This window comes from Prionailurus bengalensis, chromosome F2 (genome assembly GCF_016509475.1).
Source record: "Prionailurus bengalensis isolate Pbe53 chromosome F2, Fcat_Pben_1.1_paternal_pri, whole genome shotgun sequence".
Taxonomy (NCBI): Eukaryota; Metazoa; Chordata; class Mammalia; order Carnivora; family Felidae; genus Prionailurus; species Prionailurus bengalensis.
This window is the reverse complement of record NC_057353.1, coordinates 29,368,439-29,392,011: the sequence shown is the minus strand read 5'-3', so window position 1 is coordinate 29,392,011 and position 23,573 is coordinate 29,368,439. Positions and strand designations below refer to the sequence as shown.

General features: G+C 37.2%; 1 protein-coding gene across 1 annotated transcript in view; it reads left to right on the top strand.

Annotated features, from left to right (window-relative positions):
• ZNF704 (zinc finger protein 704) overlaps nt 1-23,573 on the top strand; it is a 242,148-nt gene that overhangs the window by 45,975 nt on the left and 172,600 nt on the right. The window contains exon 2 of the mRNA XM_043601261.1: nt 9,077-9,318. Within this exon, the coding sequence (XP_043457196.1) occupies nt 9,077-9,318 (242 nt within the window). The remainder of the gene's footprint in view (nt 1-9,076; nt 9,319-23,573) is intronic.

The following is a 23,573-nucleotide window of genomic DNA, read 5'->3' as shown; positions in this document are numbered from 1 at the left end:
ATGTATATTTATGTGTTTTGAAAGCAAGTTTAAAAAATGAATCCTACTGTCAGGAAACACAGTCTGAAATAGGAAGGATTCTCTTGCAAAGTTTGTCAGGTGCAACTGTGTGGTTTCCTGGTGAATGGAAGAGTCAACGAGTTGCTAGGCCAAGTAGACCGTTCACTTGCCTTTTAAGGCTTGCTCTCCAAAAGTGGTTTTGTTGTGGCATGAATTTTCTTCTCTTTTCCAGAATTTCTTTTCTACTTTTTTACTATGCAGAAAGCCCCAAAAGGCAAATGGGTTGGCTTTCTGCAAATTATTCCTGGAAATCCAGTTAATCTACAGAGCCAACTCCTCACATTTTATTGGGTTGAGATGAGTAAGCAAGGACAGCTTCCAAGAGGGAGTGCTGACACATGCTTTTTGGCATCTTATTGCTGTAAATCCATAGGGAGGGTGTTAGGATTAAGGTGGCCTGGGATGCACTTCAGTGTAGACAGAAGAAAGAATTGATCAAGTAAGTGGGCTGATGTTAGAAGCCATCTTCTTTTCTGATGAGCTGTTAGAATCCTCCTATGAAAACCAGATGTTTTTGTATTGAGAAAAACTGATGAGCTTCTGTCCCTATCTTAGAAAGTGGCATCCAATCTACAAAGGACACCATTTAGAGAAATTCAGGATTTAAATAGATACTGTTAACTTCTTGTTTAAAATAGTGCAATTTTCCCAAGTATATCATATTTATAGTTACGCTGTTTATCTTTTTCTAGGAAAACAAAAGCTGTTCATTGCAATAAAAATTTTGAGTTTTATTTGTTAGTTAACTCAGTAATTGGTAGCATTCTCATATAATTGAACACTGAAGCTTTGTTCCCTTGCAAGAAATTACACGGGATGATGCATGTGTCTCTGATATGCTGTATGAAGGGCTTCTGTGTTGGGTAGGGAGAAGGAATTCATTGGTAGTTATTGTAGTACAATATGATTGAGTGGTGCTGATAATCAATGGAACTAATAGTGCATGTGAATGCATTATTTTAAGTAATTCATTTTCCCTTTAATATATGCATATATGTTAATAATTGAAAGCTAGTAGAAGGAAAGGTATTCGTTATATAAATGCCAGATACTTGAGAAACAATTAGATAAAAATGATATGTATTTTTTCATCATAGAATAGCTTCTTAGGTTTTTAAATACCAAACTATGGGCAAATAAGATAGAAAGCAAAATTGACCTATAAATCTGCTCCCAAGAGAAACCATTCTTAACATTTTGGAATGTCCTTTCAGAATTTTCTCTCTTTATATATATACACATCTCTCTTCCCTGAGATCATATTACATACACTCATTTGGATTTTCTTTGTTTTCAGTTAATGTAGTAAATGTCTTTCCATTTTAATACATATAGAGATATGTCTTAGTTTTAGTCATATATTTTACTCATGCATATTTAACCCCAAATTTCTTGATGGATGTTTAGGGAATTTCCATTTTTTAAAATGTTATAACAAGTTCTGTGCCAAATAGCTTTGTGTGCTTTTCTTTTTTCTTCCCTTAGACATAGAATTTCTAACACAAAGTGATGCACAACTAAATGTGCTACCTTCACCAGGTCGGCCTCCTACAGCATGTATCTTCTCTCCAACAATAATTAAGAATCCCAGTTTCCTTATATGTCGACTAACAGGGCATTATTCCTCATAATTTTGCTAAATCTTAGTTTTTAAGTTGTCTTTAATTTGAAAACCTTAGAAACATGAAAGTGTCCCATAATAACACCACCTAAAAATTGTATGTGTGTGCGTGCGTGCGCACAAGTATGCATGCAGATGTCCATCCATAGGTATGTCTAATTATATAAGAAAAAAACCCTCTTGGCCCATTCAGTCTTCTGTTCGGTAAGGTGTAAGCTTATTTAGCAAACTACTCTGTTTTTTAAATGCAGTGCAATCATGCCTAACATATTAGTTTGCAACTTGTTACTCATTATAGATCGTGGACAAATGTTTTCCTCTTAATAGATCATGGATATATCCTGATGACCTTCTTTTGATGATGTCATGGTATGCCCATTGTATGGGTGTTCTGTAGTTTGTTCCCCCATGACTAAAATTTTGGTTGTTTGATTCAGAAATTCTAACCTCCAGGAATTTTTTCTGCAAAAAAATGCTTGCACAAGTGCATAAAGCTGTACGCATACATATACAAGGATGTTCATTGTAGAATTATTTTTAATAATGAAAAATTGAAAAGAGCCTCAATGTCTGTCAAGAAGAGATCAGTTATGGGGCGCCTGGGTGGCGCAGTCGGTTAAGCGTCCGACTTCAGCCAGGTCACGATCTTGCGGTCCGGGAGTTCGAGCCCCGCGTCAGGCTCTGGGCTGATGGCTCAGAGCCTGGAGCCTGTTTCCGATTCTGTGTCTCCCTCTCTCTCTGCCCCTCCCCCGTTCATGCTCTGCCTGTCTCTGTCCCAAAAATAAATAAACGTTGAAAAAAATTAAAAAAAAAAGATCAGTTAAAAAAATCTGATCTCATGACTGTTATAGTTTTCAATGTTTTAAAAAGTCAGCAGCTCTACTACTAACATGTAAGGTTGCCCATGATTTATTGTGAAGTGAGCAAATAAGTTGCAGAATAATACATATAGTATAATCACCATCATTAGTTACTCTAAACAGGTATTTATGCATTTTTAAGTAATTTGAAGTTTTGCAGTAAATTGTTAAAAGCTTTTCTTTCTGGGGGTTGGACCTGACTGGGCAGGGCTGGGAAAAGAGTGGGGAGGAATAGAATAGAAAGCTTTCCTCATTTTATTTTATATACATCTTATTGAAAATTTAATAACAAGCATATATATTTTTAATTTTTTTAATCTTTTTAATTAATTTATTTTTATATATAATTTATTGTCAAATTGGTTTCCAGACAACACCCAGTGCTCATCCCAGCAGGTGCCCTTCACAATGCCCATCACCCACTTTCCCCTCTCCCCCCACCCCCCATGAACCCTCAGTTTGTTCTCAGTATTTAAGAGTCTCTTATGGTTTGCCTCCCTCCCTCTCTGTAACTTTTTTTTTCCCCCTCTTCCCCTCCCCCCTGGTCTTCTGTTAAGTTTCTCAGTATCCACATAAGAGTGAAAACATATGGTATCTGTCTTTCTCTGTATGGCTTATTTCACTTAGCATAACGCGCTCCAGTTCCATCCACATTGCTACAAATGGCCAGATTTCATTCTTTCTCATTGCCAAGTAGTATTCCATTGTATATATAAGCCACATTTTCTTTATCCATTTGTCAGTTGATGGAATACATTTTGTAATAAACATTCTTTAAGTTATTTATTTATTTTGAGAGAGAGAGAGAGAGAGAGAGAGAGAGAGAGAGTATGAGTGGGTGGGAGGGGAGAGAGAGAGGGAGAGAGAGAAAATCCCAAGCAGGCTCTGCGCTGTCAGTGTGCAGCCCAGCATGGGGCTCGATCTTATGAACTGTGACATCATGACCTGAACTGAAATCAAGAGTCAGCTACTTAACCAACTGAGCCACCCAGGAGCCCCTTAAACATTTTTAAACATGAAAAGTACATTTAAACTATAGTGAAAGAGTGAAAAATAAAATGTTTATGTGAGACTAGGTAGGTTCCAAGAATCTAACCTACTTAATCTACCTACATAAACTTAACAGTTTATGACTCCATGAAAACACAGTTAACTGAAAAATAAATAGGAGGAATTTCTTATAGATACAAGTGGCTTCATTTACAATGTGGCAGAAGAGTAAGAAGAAGAAAAGAGGAAGAGAGAGTAAACCATAAAGTCAGAAAGGAGTTAGCGGGAAGCAGAAGTGGACACCGTTGATCCTGTTTCTAGAGGAACACAGAACTCAAATTCCTCTTCAAGAGAGCTCTCCATTCATGTGAGAGCAGCTGTGTGGGGCATAACCCTCTGTTTTCTAAACAAAATATTCCCAGTTCCTCCCAGTCATATCCTTTGCCATGCTGATCATTCTGCTGTGTTTGTTCCACTTTGTCAGTGTCCATCTTGAAATGTGACAACCAGAAAATGCTACTGCCTTCTAACTTACAGTCTTATCAGTGTGAGATAATCAGATTAATCCCTCCCTGGGCAGGGGACACTTTTTTTTTTTTAACCTAGACTAAGATTATTCCTAAACCTTAGCCTTGTATTTTCTCCTAGAAATTACTAGTTAACGGTCTTGCTATTTTTCTTCATTGTTTATCCCACAGGACTTCTAGATTGTGTTCGTTGGTTTTCTGGCTGTCTTCCATTGTTGAACCCTTTGCCCCCTTCTGAGCTGTAGCATAGAGTGATTCTTCCAATAGCCTCAACGTTTTTATTATCAAAACTATCAGCTCATATGAGTCACATAATTAATTGATATCTGCTTCCAGGAAGGAAGCTAATTTGGCCCAGGCCCCATCGATCATCAGAAGAGTTTCCTTTTGTCACCACGACATTGTGCAAAGTGGGGAAAAAATAAATAAGAGTGCCCTCTTTGGACAGATAAAGTACAAAAATTCCTTCTCAGGTGGAAAAATTAGAAAAGTGTCCCTCTTCCATGGGTGGAAAAACCAGGACATGTCTTGAGTGGGAGAGGGATTTTAGTCTCATCTTACCAATATGCAGGATATAACCATACAATTACTTGCAGTGGCCTCGATTGCCATAGCATAACTTATTTTTTAACAAACAAACTAATAGACTTTATGGATACCTCTTTTACAAGCACAGTTACCCAATATCTGGTCTAAGTGTTTTTGTGAATACGTTTTCCATACCAGTTACTCCTGGTTTTGTTCCTTCTTTCTTTTTTTCAACAGTTCTATTGAGGTATGATCTATATACCATAATATTCATCTCATTGTAAGAATATGGTTCAGTTATTTTTAATAAATTTACAGCATTATACAAATATCACTATAGTCTAGTTCTGGAACACTTCTGCCGCCACAAAAAGTTCTCTGGGGCCCATTTGCTTTCAGTTCTAGCTCCTACTCCCAGCCCTAAGCAGTCACTGGTCTATTTCCTGTCTTTATTGATTTGCCTTTTCTGCAAATCTCATATAAATGGGACCATATCTTCCTCTAGCTGCTTTGTTCTAAAGTAGTAAGGGCCCAAATTTAATCACGGTCCCGATGCTCTTTTTGCTGTGTTCTTCTGCTAATCTGCGAGGGGTGCAACAACTGGATATCAGTCCTGTCCCCTTCTGCTACCGCTGGCCCTTACTCATCCCTTTCCCTCCATTCTGCGTCAGCATTCAAACATGCTCTGTTACCTCTTGTCTTCGAACATTCTCCCTTGTCCAGCATCCTCTCCAGCCACCACCCCATTTCTCTGAGCCACTTCAGAGCCCTGCTTCTCAGGGTTTGACTTCATGCGCTCTTCCCACTCTCTACTCTCCTGTGAACTCTCTTTTTAAAAAATGTTTTTAGGGGTGCCTGACTGGCTCGGTTGGAAGAACATGCGATTCTTGATCTTGGGGTCATGAGTTTGAGCCCTATGTTGGGTGTAGAGATTAATTAAATAAATAAACTCGGGAAAAAAATTTTGTATACTACCTGGTATGAATAAAAGAATGTTAAAGGTAATACAGTAATAGTGATACAATGAAGGTCTACACCTGTCATCCACTCCTTCCACCAGCTTTACCCACAGTGGAACCCATGACTCCAAGTACCAGAAATTTCTTACTCATCACTACATTTTTTGTTCTCTTTGGCCCATTTATAACTCCTTTCCCCCCCCCCAAATGTTTGTTTATTTATTTTTAGAGAGAGACTGAGTACAAGCAGGGAGGGACAGAGGGAGAGAGAGGGGAAGAGAGAGAATCCCCAGCAGGCTCCACACTGTCAGCACAGAGCCCCATGAGGGGCTCGACCTTATAAACTGTGAGATCATGACCTGAACAGAAATTAAGAGTCAGACGCTTAACTGACTGAGCCACCCAGGTGCCCCTCTAACTCCTTTTTTTTTTTTTTTTTAATTTTTTTTTCAACGTTTATTTATTTTTGGGACAGAAAGAGACAGAGCATGAACGGGGGAGGGGCAGAGAAAGAGGGAGACACAGCATCGGAAACAGGCTCCAGGCTCCGAGCCATCAGCCCAGAGCCTGACGCGGGGCTTGAACTCATGAACCGCGAGATCATGACCTGGCTGAAGTCGGATGCTTAACCGACTGCGCCACCCAGGCGCCCCTCTAACTCCTTTTTAAGTGTACTTTTAAAACAAGGAGTCTAGGCTCAATAGTCTTTGACATCCATTACATCACTAAAATTCCCTGATTACTATTGACAGAGTAGTTTCTTGTTTAGGTTGTATTGTGGAAGATTTATAGCTTACACTGTTGAATGTTACTATATTTTTATGAAGTCTTGGCTAACTGCATGATATATAATTATAATATAATTTCCATAGGAAATCTATTCTACTTTCTATTAATTTGCTTTAGAATGCTGGGGTTTTTTTTTTTTCCTAAAATTTTGAAACTAAAAGCTGAGCTTCCTCTAATGTTCTCCACTAACCCTATCTATCTTTGGATTGAATTCATTTAACCAGTACATTTGCCCCAAGGGAGGTATAGATGTCAATTATTGCTACAACTTAATACTAATGACTACTTAAATATTTAATTAATGTAATACTTGACACTTAGGGAGAAACTATTTATAATCATCGAAACCAGGCCTTTGTTTTCATCTTCTGTGCCTGGTGTTTAGTGTATCCCTTTTGGAATGCAGGTTTGGAATGAACTGCTATGGGAGTGAAAAAGCACCTCTCTCTCCTACCTTCAGGCAGAAAAAGTTGCATAGAAAGTGACTCATGGTGGGTCGCCTGGGTGGCTCAGTTAAGCATCTTGATTTCCCTTCAGGTCATGATCTCACAGTTTTGTGAGTTCAAGCCCTGCGTCAGGCTCTGCATTGACACTGCAGAGCCTGCTTGGGATTCTCTCTCTCTCTCTCTCTCTCTCCCCCCCCCTTTCTCTCTCTCTCTCTCCCCCCCCTCTTTCTCTCTCTCTCCCTCTCCCCCTCCCCAACTCACGCTGTCCCTGTCTCTCTCAAAATAAATAAATAAACTTAAAAAGAATTTTAGAAAGTGACTCATGGTGGATATTTACAGTATTAGTAATTACATTTGTTGATTTTCCAAGCTACATTTTTATTGAACATTCATTGCATTTCTTGAAGTTTGAAATATTTTCTTATTTTTTTTATTGTGTATTGATGTTATTAAACAGTTCTTAAAAGCATTCATTTTAAGGGGTGCCTGGGTGGCTCAGTTGGTTAAGCATCTGACTTTGGTTCAGGTCATGATCTCACGGTTTGGAGGTTCGAGCCCTGCATTGGGCTCTGCGCTGACAGCTCAGAGCCTGGAGCCTGCTTCAGATTCTGTGTCTCCCTCTCTCTCTGCCCCTCCCCCACTCATGCTCTGTCTCTCTCAAAAATAAATAAAAATGTTAAAAATTTTTTTAAAAAAGCGTTCATTTTAAGAAATATTGGAAGTTTTTAATGAGTAGACCAAAAGTGGCTGACTGTTTTCCTAGAGGTAGGTCTGACAGGAGCACCACGGGAAAAAGATCTTTTTGCCCTGAGAAGTGAAGGCCAAGGAAAGAAGAAAAGAGCTCAGTTGAGAGCTCTATGTTCATATGAAAGATTACATTCCAGCTAACTGGATTCCAAGGCATAAGTCATCCCTGGGTTCTGGAAATTCTCCTGTGTGAGCAGGTCCTGTGACTCTAACATGCATATCTCAGAGTTTCCCTTTAGTCTGAGAATTTCTAGTCTTTAACATCATACGTTGGCAGTCTCTGCTATTATTGAACACATATTCTGATTTTATTCTGAAAATGCCTTGTTTGTGGTGTTAGCCTCTGTTAATAATAAATCTATTTGACCAAATTTGTTGCACTTTTCCTCCTACCTAAAAATAAAAACAAAAGAACAAGCATATCTTCTATTTAAGTGGGGAAATGAAGATTTATTGATTTGACAAACTCAGTCCACAAGAGGCATGAGCTGTCAAATGGGCCTGTGAAATGGCTTAGAGGTGTGCATATTTTGAAACACTCCACCGGTCAGTGAGGCTCTTCCTTGTACACTCATGACTTTAAGAAGTTCACTCCAGGGGCGCCTGGGTGGCTCGGTCGGTTAAGCGTCCGACTTCAGCTCAGGTCACGATCTCACGGTCTGTGAGTCCGAGCCCCGCGTTGGGCTCTGGGCTGATGGCTCAGAGCCTGGAGCCTGTTTCTGATTCTGTGTCTCCCTCTCTCTCTGCCCCTCCCCCGTTCATGCTCTGTCTCTGTCTCAAAAATAAATAAACGTTAAAAAAAAATTTTTTTTAAAGAAGTTCACTCCAGACCTCATTTATAACACCCACCACCTTTACAGAAACCTTTCTTTAACTTCAGTCTTTGTTCTCAGTCATCACAAATTCTGAAATAGCCAGATTTAGTGCCCTGAGGCATAATTTTTCTATTTGTCTTAAACCTTACTCACTGTTGCAGTTAGTCAAAAATGATAAGAAAAATTAATGACTTTTTTATCATCATACTAACGAGGGATTTCACTAAGATCTTAACTGCTTTAGATAAAAGATAAAAAATAGTTCTTCACGAACTAGAGTATGGTTAAGATCAGTATTCATATTCAGAGATAAGGCTCATTTTGTGTTTCATTGCACCCTTCTATGCCATATAGTCAGTGTGAAATATTTAAGAATTTATTTACTTACTTGAGCTTTCTGTGTTGTAGAAGAGAAAACAGTGATGTTTTAAATTTTTAGATTTATCATAGAAGTATTATGCTTTCAAGTCTTCGACATTTTTATGTGCCTGAAAGGCTCCTCTTACATTTGTGGTGTTTCTTGTTTGCATTATGATGTGTGATGTATCAATTGCATATTACTCTGTAATGTCAGCTATTTTATTTCCATGTTACATATTTCTCATTCAACCTATAAAATCTTCAAGATGAACAAGGAGGGCTCTGGTCTGTAGTCTCTTCTCAGGGTCATCTGCATGTAGGTGTGCCAAGCTGCTGTTTCGTGTGGGTAAGAAGTTTTGTGTTCCATTTCACAGGTGGGAAGCATCAAGCGGGAAATGACCTTCACATTTCAACCAGAGGACTTAAAACGTGACTCTAATAAAAAAATGTCTCATCAACACTTGTTTCCATTGGCCATGGAGGAAGATGTGAAAACGGCAGACACCAAAAAAGCCAACCGAGTCCTTGACCATGAAAAAGAAAACACGCGCTCCATCTGTCTCCTTGAGCAAAAACGAAAAGTTGTTTCTTCCAATATTGATGTTCCTCCAGCAAGGTAAGGGAAAATTAGCCTTTCTATGTGTTTGCCTGTGGAGAGTGTGTACAGTCTCTACCATATTTCTCCAGAGTATATAGACTTAGGAGGGGCTTTCTGCCAAGAACATTTTTCTGTTGCTTGTGTGAAGTAGAGCAGGTGGCCCTGCTCTTCGGAACTGACTTCATGACTGTGCTAGTTGCGAGTATTGTCGCTGTAGAAAAGAATGTTTTATTCGATTCTGGAAAATGAATAATAAAAAACGAGAGAGTAAATGTCAAAAAAGAAACGTGAAATGTAGTACTGAGCATAACCACTTAAAAGCAGGGATACTCACATCTTTTGGGCAGAGGTTGGAGAGCTATGACTGCAGGCCAGATTCAGCTCCTGGCATGTTTGTGTATAGCCTGTGAGGTACAAGTGGTTTTCCATTTGTAAAGGGTTTTTAAAAAAAATGAAGAATATGTGACATCAATCACAGGTGGCCTGCAAAGCCTAAAATGTTTACATGTGACTCATCACAGAAAAAGTTTGATGATCCCTGGTTTATAGCATTGGTAATCCTTTTAAGACAGATCTACCTTAGAAATGGGCCAAGAGGGTTTATTTGAAGTATCAAAAGACTTTTATCACATTGTAATTTTATTTAAAATATATCCAGTAGCATTCAGTCAAAGCACAACATTATGGCAGAATGACGTGGAACAGTAGTAGAATGGAACATAGTAGACCTTTTACTTATTTTCTTGCTTGTCATTTATTTCACCTAGAAAATAAGTTACACATTGGCCAGGATTTTGGACCATCTTGTTCATGCTGTATCAATAGCACTAAAATAATGCTTAGTAATGTACTAGGGGCTCCATAAATATTTGTTGGATGAAAGAAAGAAAATTCTGTAGCATAAAAACGTGCTTATTTTTAATATGTAAACCATATTTTGTTACCAAAACCCAGCAGTCTCTAAACGACATATCTGTCTCTGAAGCTTTCATCATTTCTTCACTTAGTGATGTCTGGTTATAAAAAATGACAGCCCCCTCCAAAAGAGATTGTGAATGGAGAATTATAAGCAAATTTTTGAGGAGTCCTCTATTATTTGAATGGTTTCAACTCGGAATATAGTATCCTTAGAAAGGAATAAATGTTTCTTTTTTGCCTATTTACTTTTTATAAGTAGAATTTCATTGCTTTCTATATTAAATCAAAAGTATCTCCTCTAGGAAATTGTGTATTTTTCTATTCTACTACCAAATTTGTCATACTTTCTAAAATTATAGTTCTCTTTGTTTTCCTTAACCTTTGTTGAAAATTTTCATATGTTCATGGCTTCTGTTTAACCACTTGGAATTATTTGCTTTTCTAATTTTTTCATACAAAGCACATGTTAAATTCTTTAGGATTAATTCCTTTAACTGGGGGTTTGTTATGAAATGTTTTATCATGCCCTAAAACTGGTAGGTACCTCAGTTCATAGCTGTTATTTGGTTGACTCATAGGACAAGTGACACGTTAAGTTGAAATGTGAAGAGCTATGGTTTTATTTTCTTTCTGAGCTTGTCGTGCAAAAAATTAGACTTCCCAATGTCAGATCGTCAGTGATGACTTGTACTTCCACAGGATTTACTGCAGCTAAAAATTCCATTAGAGCACTTTATATGTTTAAAGACCTGGAATTAATCATTTTAAATTACCATAGATTGTTTTAGATATATCTTTATTCTTTAATTTCACCCCATTGCAATAGTTTCTGGGGAAAATAATGAAAAGGAAAGGAAGTAAAATGTTTTCTGCCTTTCCTGACTCTGGCATGTGGAATATTTTTTCCACTTTCTCCAATTCACTAACTGTACTTAAAAGTTACGAGTCAAGCCAGTGTTATTGTAGGGTTCTTAAGCAGTATAGGAAAGTTAATTAGATTTTGAATCCATTAATGTACAGCAAAAATTCCCCAATGACAAGATATAATTCAGACATATTCATCTATTTTGGGAAATACTAGTTAAAGCTTCATTGTTCGAGATTTCCTCTAATATACTTGTTTTCATTGCTATAGTATTTAATCATCACAAATATGCCAACAGTTGGTGAAATAAATTGCCCTTTTTCTTGATGATGATGAAGGAATCAGAAAATTGTGGGGTTTAACTATCAAACTCTCAATTCTTTCGGTTCTATTTCCATGTACTGTTATGGAATTATTTTGTAAACGTCAACTTTCCACTATCATCTAAGTAAATCGGTGTTTTGTTTTGAAAACTCCTTTTCCTGACACGGTAGGAAGATATGCGACTTTTCTTTTTGTTTATAAAAGCAAAATGTAATCTGTCTATTGGCAGTGTATAGATAATGAATTTTGAGTGAGTCTACAGTACTGTGAAGTTTTTTGGTATAAGAAAAGCTATATCTTACATAATATATGTGTGTGTGTGTGTGTGTGTGTATTATATATATATAATACGTAGCTCTATCCACCTGATTATTGAAACGTATTCTCCTAAATCCAGATGTTATGTTTTGGCCAGTTCTTATAAAGGCATTTTTGACCAATAGAGTATCACTGTTAAAGAGTTTCTTGGCAGTTTAAAATCAATTCTTTTAATCTTTCTCACTCTGTCCTTTGCTTATTCCCACTATAGGCAAAAGGATCTTTGTTGACCTTTGCTTTCTATATTTTCTAAAATGGTACTTGATGTTTATTTTCTGTGGTTTATATAATGAAGATAATAGATATATTTTGCTTTTTCATATCCCTGGAAGAATCTGGGAACTACCCTCCCCATCTTTATATCTCATTGTGATGGAGCATTTCCTGCTTCCATTCAGTAGCTTATTTATGGAGTACCTGCTACGAACGCAGCACTCAGTAAAAGAAAATTGGAATGAAATGGGATGCCAACCCTGTACGAGCTTACAGTTCAATCATGGAAACAGACACCTAAGTAGCTAATATCAAGTAACAGTTCCTAATTTGCTCCCTTCTTTTTAGAACTGAACGAATTTGTACATAAAGGAGAATCTCTCAATATTACGGAAGTTATTAATTTGATACAACTATTCAAAAGCCTAGTTTTTTGTTGTTGTTAGTATCTTTTTCAAGATGAGGATGAATGGAATTGAGAAGGAGGAACTCTGAGATCTACTCTACAAAATCCATGTTTGTTTACACATTTTCTGAGGACCCATTTGAAAGTTGCTAGTTTCAGGAAAATATAAATTTAAATGAGTTACTAATCCCGATGTGTTAGACTGGGTCATCTGAGAAACAAATGCCAAGGCAGGGTTAAATCCAAACATTTTATTGGGACAGATGCATGTGGGAGAAAGGGGTGCGGCGAGAGGCATGGAAGGAGGGAGATACTGTGGAAGGAAGCCATACTGTGGTGCAGGGCTGAGCCCCGAGAGTGAGACAGCCAGGGAAGGTTGGGTGGAAGTGTGCTAGACGGCCTTGCAAGATCGTCAGGAGTCCTGCATTATATGAATGCAGTGGAGTCTGCTTACCTGTGGGACATTGCTTGATTGATCTAGGAAGAAGCAGCCTTTTCTTTTGGGGGGGGGGCGTGGGGATGGAGGTGAGTGCATCATAGCGTTGAGTATTCCAAGTTCTTCAGTAGAGAAACTAAACAGAGCAAGAGTGTGTCAGAGAGCACGTGAATGTGCAGCGTTTCTTTGGAACTAAAGAGCTATCTATCATTAACAGAAAAGAAAATTCTTTGCAGTTTTTAAGGATTATTGGGGAGCAGAATTTGGGTTGGGGGTTACCAGGAGCATCAGTGATAACAGTGGGGACAACAGTCTCTAAACAATGTGTCTGTCTCTGAAGATTTCATTACTTCTTCACTTAGCGATGTCTGGTTATAAAAGATGACAACCCCCTCTGAAAGAGATTGTGAATGGAGAATGAAGAGTTACTAATTATAGATATGTCATCTTAAGTATTTTTTTAATCTCTGGGGAAAAATGCTAGCTGTCTTGATCTCTATGGAGAGTTGAGGAAAATGAACTTTCAGAGTATTTATAGAGACAGGGGTGTGAGTGAAGAGTCCCTCCAGAAAGGAATTCCAATACTGTGGTTTGGCTCAAGAAATGAATAAGAGACCGAAGGTCAGTAAGTAAAACAAATGCTAGTCAGTGGTTTCCTGTGGGCAGAGCTCAGCAACTCATTAACTAAGACAGTGATTTTAGCCTGTTTTTCAAAAAAAGATGATGAACCTGGGCCCGGATAATAACTGATTCATGCCCAGATTAGTGGTAGAAATCTGGGGAGAAAGAAAGAAAGATTTGAAATACAGTGTAGGGAATTTACAGATTAGCCAGGGATATGAGGCATAAAAGTAGTTGGAAGCAATTTTTCAGTTCTTGGAGTGTGTGCCAAGCTGTTGGGAGTAACATGAGACTTCTTATGAGTTGACTTGCTTGAATGTAGTTGCTAACACCACATTCTTTCACAGTCCAGAAAGTGAGTGTTTCAACTGACCCAAAGGGTAACTAGGCATGGTGGGCAAATCTGTGAGTATTAGAAGAGAGAACATGAAGGACTCAGGAGAGTCCCTTTTGGAGGAGAACTTTCCACTCATGTTAGCTCTGCCTGTTGTAGGGCGTTGCTGGGGATGCCACTGTGTGGACTTCTACTATGTTTCCTAAAGACTGCTCTAGTAGTTCTCTATATTTTAAAGATTGTGTGTAGTATTCTTTGGTGTATATTAATTGAAATATACTGCTTTTAAGGTAAATAAGTTTATAAAATCTGCTGATTTTGTAGTAAATCATGTAGATACTTACCAAAACAGAAACTGGGAGAAGCAAGCGCTGGGCACTCAGTAGCATCATCATGTAAGAACTGAGAGATTATAGAGAAGCTGTAAATTGTGAGGTAGTACAAATGATGATAATAAACATAAAGGGTTTTGGTCTGTATGTGCCTGATGGGGCACGCATGAATAGAATCGTGTTCCCCAAAAGATGTGTCAAAGTCCTAATCCCCCAGTACCTGAGAATGTGAGCTTATTTGGAAATAAGGTCTTTGCAGATGTAACCAAATTAAGGCGAGGTCATTAGGGTAGGTGGTAACGCGATATGACTGGTATCCATATAAGAAAAAAAGAGAGAGACAAAAGACAAGGAGGAAAGCCAATGGAGGCAGAGATTGGATTGATTGGTCTACGAGCCAAAGAACACCAGAAGCTAAGAAACAGGCATGGAACAGATTCTCCCCCAGAGCCTTCAGAAAAAGTGCTATGTCTGAATATGTCCCCCTCAAAATTCATTTGTTGAAACCTAATCCCCAATGTGATGGTGTGAGGAAGTAAGACCTTTGCATGCTGATTATGCCATGAGGGTGGAGCTGTCATGCATGTGATTAGTGCCCTTATAAAAAAAGACCCAGAGAGCTCCCTTGCCCCTTCTACCACATTGAGGATACAAGAAGTATGCCACCTCAGCCGACCATGTGGCACCCTGATCTCAGACTTCCAGCCTCCAAAACAGTGAGAAATAAATCTCTGTTGTTTCTAAGCTCCATGATCTATGGTATTTTGTTATAGCAGCACAAAAGGACTAAGAAAATACGGCTTTCTGACACCTTGATTTCAGCTTCTTGCCTCCAAAATTGTGAGACAATAGAATTCTATTGTTTTAAGCCATCCAGTTTATGGTGATTTGTTAACAGCCCCTGTAGGAAAATTAATATAGGTTGTTATTGCTGATGACTACATCTATGTCTTGCCTTATAAATTTACTTTGACTAGAATAATTATTCACATTCAGTAATGAAGTTAAGACATGCCTAATAACATGACTAGTTATCATCTATGCCTCTCAGGGAGAGACACTATCATTGCTTTTTCCGTAACTATTCAACTTGTGGTTATTTATTAAGTTTGTCTCTAAATCAAGTTTATTGAGATGTAATTCATGTGTAAGAAAATGTACCCACTTTAAATATACACTTTAATGAGTTGTAATAAATATATGTACCCATGTAATTAATGCCATAATGAAGATATAGAACATACTCATCCCCACAAAAAAGTTTCATTGCACCTCTTCCCACTCCACCTCTCCTCTGACCTTCAGCACTAGGCAGCCAATATTCTATTTTCTGTCTTGTGGATTAGTTTTGTCTTTTCTAGAATTCATATAAATGGAATCATGCATGATATATTTTCAGGTATCTTCATTAGCTCAGCATGGTTTTTTTTTAAGATCTATATTTTTCTTTTGCATTTGTCAGTAGTATGTTACTTTTTATTGCCAAATAGTATTCTATTTTGTGATTATATGATAATCTGATTATGCATTCGCCTCTGATAGACATTTGGGCTGTGTACAGTTTGGGGTTATTAGGAATAAAGCTGCCATAAATATCCATGTATGCCCCTGTGTGGAATAAGTTTTCACTTTTAAATACCCAAGAGTTGACTTCATAGGTCATATGGCCATTGTATATTAAACTTTTTAAGAAACGGAAATACTTTTTCAAAGTAGTTGCACCATTTTATATTCCCACCAGTAAGGTATGAGAGTTGCAGTGGCTTTTATGTGTTCACCAACCCAGGGTATTGTCAGTATATTTAATTTTTTTATGAAAGTAAGAAAGTACTCTTATTTGCTGAGTTTTTGTCATCAATAGATGCTGAATATAGTTTTAAAATGTTTACATCCATCTGCATGAGCATAGTTTTAAAAATTACTATATGTTGGATTACATTGATTGGTCTTGGACCATCGAATCAACTTTGTGTTCCTGAGGTAAAACCCCCTTACATACTTCAAGATCCATTTTTGTTAAAATTCTGTTAAGATTCATTCATTTTCATCCATTGACCTATCATTTTATTTATTTCCATTTCTTTGTCTGATTTTAATATAAATTTATGATAGCCTCATAAAATGCATTAGGAACTGTCCCTTTCTCCTCCTCTATTTTCTGGGTTTGTTTTAGGGCTGGGATTACTCTGCCTTAAAAGGATAGGTACACTAGTGAAGCCATCTTGACCTGGAGTTTTCTTTATGGAAGTGTTTTTAATTACAGATTCAATTTTTAACATTGATACAATGCTGTTTATCTTTTATGTTTCTTATTTAGTGAGTTTTATAATCCGTGATTTCAATAAATTTATTCATTAACTTAAGTGTCAAATTTATTAACATATAGTTGTTCATAATAACACCTTATTTTTTCTAATATTTGTAGATTCTGTAGTAGTGTTCCCTCTCTCATTTCTGATACTGGTCAGTGTGTTGTCTTCCTTTTTTTAACCAATCTAACTAGCAGCTTATCAATTTTATGGCTCTTCTCTAAGAGCAACCTTTGTATATATTGATTTTCTCTGTTTTTTGTCCATTTTCTATTTCATTGGTCTCTTTTTTCATCTTTGTTATTTCCTTATTTCTGCATGTTTTAAGTTCCCTGTTTTGCTAGCTTCTTACAGTAGAATTTCAATCATTAATTGTAGACCTTTCTTCTTTTCTATTATTGGCATTTAACACTTTTCTCTTTCAGCAGCAATAACTCTTTCTACACGCTTCTTTGTGTATACCTCTCAAATTTTGTTTGGTTGTTTCTTCTTAAAATTAGAACATTGGAATTAGGTTTTATTGTAAAAAGTAAGAGGCACAATACATTTTTCTTATTATTTATAGTTGTGAAAACAATCGAGAAAACAGAAATATATAGCATATTTTGAAATAGGATATTTGATTCATTACAGTCATTATACTTAAACTTATATGTTTAAAATGTTTTGCCACCTTAATTTTTTCTTTTTTAAAATATGCTTTACTGCTTTTTCTCTTTCATAATGTTATTCATGAATTCTGCAAAGTTATTGATATTTTTGTCTACTTGTGACTACTGGTTCTGTACATTACTGATATTTTTTTTTGTCTACTTCGTTACTGATTTTGTCTACTTCTTTCTCTTCTCAGTTTGTCAGATTTTGCTTTATGAATTTTAGAATTGGTTTGTATCCTTGAGGAGTCAACCTCTTTATTATTATGAAATGTCTCTAGTTATCCTTGATATTATGCTTCATTCTGAAATCTACTTTGTCTGTTATTAGTATGGCCACTTTAGCTATCTTAATATTATATCACTTCACATCTGGTGCAGGAATCTTACAATGGTATTCTTCCATTTCCCCTTTTGTTCTTTGCACTATTTTTGTTATAAATTTTATTTTTCTAAATGTTACAATCCCCAAATTACATTTATTGATTTTTCTTTAGTCATCCCTTTTTAAAGTAGTTTTATTGAGATATAATTCATATATGATACAATTCACCTATTTAAAATGTTTCTAGGGGTGCCTGGGTGGCGCAGTCGGTTAAGCGTCCGACTTCAGCCAGGTCACGATCTCGCGGTCCGTGAGTTCGAGCCCCGCGTCAGACTCTGGGCTGATGGCTCAGAGCCTGGAGCCTGTTTCCGATTCTGTGTCTCCCTCTCTCTCTGCCCCTCCCCCGTTCATGCTCTGTCTCTCTCTGTCCCAAAAATAAATAAACGTTGGGAAAAAAAAATTTATAAAAAAAAAAAATGTTTCTAGTACATTCATAAAGCAGTGTAACCATCACCATAATTAGAGAGCATTTTCACCACCACCACCACCACCACCCCCAAAAAACCCCTGCCCATGAGCAGTCACTCTCCATTCTTCCCCAGCCTCCGAACCCTAGGCAACCACCAACCTATTGTGCTGTTGCTGTCTCTATACATTTGGCTATTATGGACATTTCAAATAAATGGAATCATACAATATGTGACCTTTTGTGTCTGGCTCCTTTCACTTAGCATGTTTTCAAGGTTCAATAACTGTCTTAGCTGTTAGGCTGCTATTAAAAAGTACCATAGGGATGCCTGAGTGGCTCAGTCAGTTAAGCATCAGACTTCAGCTCAGGACATGATCTCACAGTTTGTGGGTTCAAGCCCCACATTGGGCTCTGTGCTGACAGCTCAGAGCCTGGAGCCCATTTCTGATTCTGTGTTCCCCCCCCCCTCTCTGTGCCTCCCCCACTCATGCTCTGTTCTGTTTCTCTCAAAAATAAATAAACATTAAAAAAATTTTTTTTAATAAAATAAAAAGTGCCATAAACTGGGTGGCTTATAAACAACAGAAATTTATTTTTAACAGTTCTGGAGAGTAGAAGCCTGAGATTATAGTTAGGTTCTGGTGAGGGCCCTCTTCTGAGTTGCAGATTGCTGACTTCATGTTGTATTCTCAAGTAGCAGAGACTAGAGCAATGGAAGCAAACTCTTACTACTCTTGTAAGGGCACCAATCCCCTTCACGAAGGCTCTATTCCTATGACCTCAGAGATGATCATAATTACCTCCCAGGGGCCCCACCTCCTAATTCTATCACACTGGGAATAATATTTCAACATATAAGTTGGGGGATGGCACATTTAGTCTGTAACATTCATGTTTTAGAATTATCGGTGCTTCATTCATTTTTATTGCCAAATAATATTTCATTTCATGGATATATCACATTTATTTATCTACCCATGCATTGATAGATATTTGGAATGTTTCCATTTTTTGGCTATTATGAATAATGCTATATGAAAATGTATGTTCAAGTTTTTGAGTGGACATACGTTTTTAGTTTTCTTAGGTATAATATCTAGGAGTAAAATAGCTGGATCATATGGTAACTCCATATTTAAGTATTTGAGAAACTTCCAAAGTGTTTTTCAAAGGAATTCCACTATTTTGCATTTCCTCTAGAAATATATGAGTGTTCTAATTTCTTCATATTCTCACCAACACTTGTTATTATCTGTCTTTTTTACTATAGTCATTTTAGTGGGTATAAAGTGATACCTCATTGTAGTTTTGGTTTGCATTAATGGCTAATGATATTGAACTTCTTTTCTTGTTAGCCATTTAGAGATTTGCTTTGGAAAAATGTCTATTCAGATATACTGCCCATATTTTTTACTTCGTCTTTCTGTCATTGAGTTGTAAGGTTTCTTTATATATTCTGAAAACAAGAATGTTATCAGATACATGATTTTCAAATATTTTCTCTCATTCTGTGGATTGTCTTTTACTTTCTCGATAGCATCCTTTGATACACAAAGGTTTTTAACTTTGATGAGATTCAGTATCTCTATTTTTTCCTTTAGTTGCTTCTGTTTTTTGGAGATATAGCTAAAAATCCATTGTCTGGTCCGAGGTCATGAAGACTGAAGACTATTTTTTTCTTCTAAAGTGTTTTGTATTTTTAACTCTTATGTTAGGTTTATAATCCATTTGGAGTAGATTTTTGTGTATGGTATTAGAGGTCCAAATTCATTCTTTTGCATATGGATATCTGGTTGTTTAGGACCATTTGTTGAAAAGACTACTCATTCCTCACTGAATTCTCTTGGCACCTTTGTTGAAAATCAGTTGACCATAGTAGTAGATGCTCATTTCTAGACTCTCATTTTCACTGATTTATATGTCTGTCTTCATGCCAGCACCAAAGTGTATGGATCACTGTAACTTTGTGGTAAGTTTTAAAATCAGGAATTGTAAGGGGCGCCTGGGTGGCTCAGTCAGATGAGCGTCTGACTTCGGCTCAGGTCATGATCTCGTGGTTGAGAGTTTTGAGCCCCGCGTCAGGCTCTGTGCTGACAGCTCGGAGCCTGGCGCCTGCTTCAGATTCTGTGTCTCCCTCTCTCTCTGCCCCTCCCCCAGTCAATGCTCTGTCTAGCTCTGTGTCAAAAATAAATACAAACATTAAAAAAATTTAAAATCAGGAATTGTGATCCTCAAAATTTGCTCTCTTTCAGGACTGTTTCTAAGTCCCTTGCATTTTCATATGAATTTTAGAATCAGCTTGTCAATTTTCCGTAAAAATCAGCTGGAATTTTGACAGAAATTGCGTTGAATCTATAGATAAATTTGGGAAGTATTCCCATTTTAATAAGATAAAGGCATCTAATTCATGAGCACAGGGTTTCTTTCTACTTACTAAGGTCTTTCATTTTTTCAACAGTGGTTTATAGTCCCAGAGTACAAGTTTTGTACTTCTTTTTTAAAATTTATTCTTACATATTTAATTGTTTTTGTTGCTATTGTGAATGAAATAATTTTCTTAATTTTATTTTCAGATTGCTCTTTGCTAGTGAATAGAAATAAAACTGATTTTTGTATATTGATCTTGTATCCTGCAACCTCCCTAAATTAGTTTTGAATCTCCCTTTTAGTTTGAACAGTTTTTGTGGCTTCCTTAGGATTTTACATGTAGAAGATTATGTCATCTGTAAATATAGGTAGCTTTACTTCTTCCTTTTCAGTCTAGATGCCTTTTACTTCTTTTTCTTGCCCAATTGCTCTGACTAGATTCTCCAGTACAGTGTTGAATATAAGTGGACATTTTGTTTTGTTTTTGATCATAGGGAGAAGCATTCAGTCTTTTGCATTAAGTATGATGTTAGCTGTGGATTTTTGGGAGATGCCTTTTATCAGGTTGAGAAAGTTCCCTTCTGGGGCACTTGGGTGGCTCAGTTGGTTAAGTGTCTGACTCTATCTCAGCTCAGGTCATGATCTCACGGTTTGTGAGTTTGATCCCCATGTCCAGCTCTGCACTCTGACAGCATGGGGCCTGGTTGGGATTCTCTATCTCTCCTTCTGTCTCTGCCCCTCCCCCCTCAAATATATATAAATAAACAAACTTAAAAAAATAAATAAAAGAGTTCCCTTCTATTCTCAGTTTGTTGAGTGTTTTCTGATGAAAGAGTATTGAATATTGTCACATGCTTTTTCTGTGTCTGTTGAAATGATCACATATTTTTTGTTCTTTATTATATTCTACATGTTACAGTAATTGATATTCAATGTTAAACCAATCTTTCCTTCTTAGGATAAATATGATTATGGAGTATAATCCTTCTTGTATATTGCCTGATTTGGTTTGCTAGTATTTTGTTGAAGATTTTGCATCTATATTTATAGACGATACTTTGATCTGTAGTTTTCTTTCTTGTGATGTCTTTATTTGGTTTTTGTATCAGAATAATAGAGAATGAGTGGCAAAGTGTTTCCTTCTATTTTTTTTGAAGAGTTTATAAATAATTGGTATTAATTCTTCTTTAAAGTTTGGTAGTATAATCAATTATCCTTTAAAATTTTTTAAACAAAAATTTATATTTATCTACATATTGATATCATTGAGCCTCTCTCTTTGCCTGTCCCCTATTTTCTCTGCATTACCAATGGCTTTCTCCACCTGGTAGAGAGGATGAACAGAAGAGGTACCAGATTTTTTTTTTTTTTTTTGCCTTCCAGCACTTGCTTATAGGCAAGAGGTTCACTGTGAGCCCAGAAGCAAGAGATTATCTTCCCCTTTATCTTCACCAAATACATGTGTGTGTATATAAAAAAAAGCCTTTCTGCTTAACATTATTATAACATCCATGTATATAGAGTTCTCACTATAGACTCACTAAAAGTTTAGCCATGTTTTTCTGACTCTAACTCTATTAATTGGCTTATAACCAACAACAAGCTAGTTGTGTACCTTGCTAATAGTTTGTGGATGATGTCTATTACCAAGAATGTATAAGTACATACACACATGTATACTTCTAGTTAGCATAAATAGTACCATATTACTCAGTTCCGATAAGACCAAGAAGATGTTAAGAATAAGAGTGACCTGACAAAATGTCTGCCAGCACTAAGTCACCAGAATACCCTTTCATTCTTTAATTTATTCAACATATTTATTAACTAAGTGGATTTTATATATCAGATACTGGAATACAGGGTAACATAAGTTAGATTTCCCACCCTCATAGATTTGAGGTCTAAAAAAATAATGTATAAATACATCATCATAAATTCTAATAATTTTAATAAATGGAATGTACAGGATATCATGAGGGCCATAAAGAGGAACACTTATTGTAGGTTGAGGCATAAGGAAAGGCCTCTTGCAAGAAAGTACACTTCAGCTGACACCTGAAGGATGAGAAGGAGCCAGACTGAGTTGGGAGGAAGTGTTCCAGGTAGAGGAGAGCACGCGTGAAAGCCCCAAGATGAGAAAGACCGCCAGTGTGGCTAGAGCACAGAGCACAGTGGAGAGTGGCAAAAGATGAGGTTGGAGAGGTAGACAGAATCTGAAGAAACTGAATCATGTTGAGCTATGTTGGATTGTGTTAAAGATCTTTAAATTATGTATTGAGGTCAGTGAGAGGAAGTTTATGAAGAAGAATGATACGATCCCTTTTGTATTTAGAAATGATGACTTTATCTATTACATGTAGATTAGGACGGAAGAGAACACGAATGGATGGAGGGAAACCAGTCGGGAAGCTACTGCATTAGTGCAGAAAAGATATGGAAATTTGGACAAACGCAGTGGCAGTTGAGATGAAGAGAAGTGGACAGATTTGAGGTCTATTTTTGAAATAAAAGTGAGCCTTCTTGGTTGTAAGCAACAGAAAATGAATGGCTGATTTAACAAAGAATGGAATTGTTTTTTTAAAGACTAACAAAGTTTCTGGGAAGGCTGGAGAACCAGGTTAGAAAGTAGACAGGAGGGTGGATAGCCAGAAACATGGTTGTGTTCATTCATTGTGCAGAATCAGGACTTGCAACTGGGCTTTGTGGCTTCTAAAGTGAGAACTGTATGTGCTTGGAAACTCCTCAGATGCACGAAGACACTGGGCATCCAGAAAATTGACTGATGTCTATCATAAATCTCAGTTTACAAATGAGCAGAAAGACTCAGAAATGTTAAATGATCACCCAGGAGCACACATTTAACAAATGGCAGACCTAAGACTAAGCTAGGTTTCTGACCCCAAGTGAATTTTTGTTCCTTATTACCACCATTAGTGTTTATCAGAAAACACTCATTTATTGTCATTTACAAATGTGATGCCTTAAAATACATTGGTACTTCTTTTTTAAAACTTTTTTTTAAATGTTTACTTATTATTTTGAGAGAGAGAGAGCACAAGCAGGGGAGGGGCAGAGAGAGGGAGACACAGAATCCGAAGCAGGCTCCAGGCTCTGAGCTGTCAGCACAGAGCCTAACATGGGGCTTGAACCTGCAAACCGTGAGGTCATGACCTGAGCCGAAGTCAGACACTTAAACGACTGAGCCACTCAGGCGCCCCAACACATTGGTAATTCTAATATCACTTGTTATCTAGTATCTAGAAAAGAAACTCGAGGGGCGCCTGGGTGGCTTGGTCGTCAAGCGTCCGACTTCGACTCAGGTCATGATCTCACAGTCCGTGAGTTCGAGCCCCGCGTCGGGCTCTGTGCTGACAGCTCAG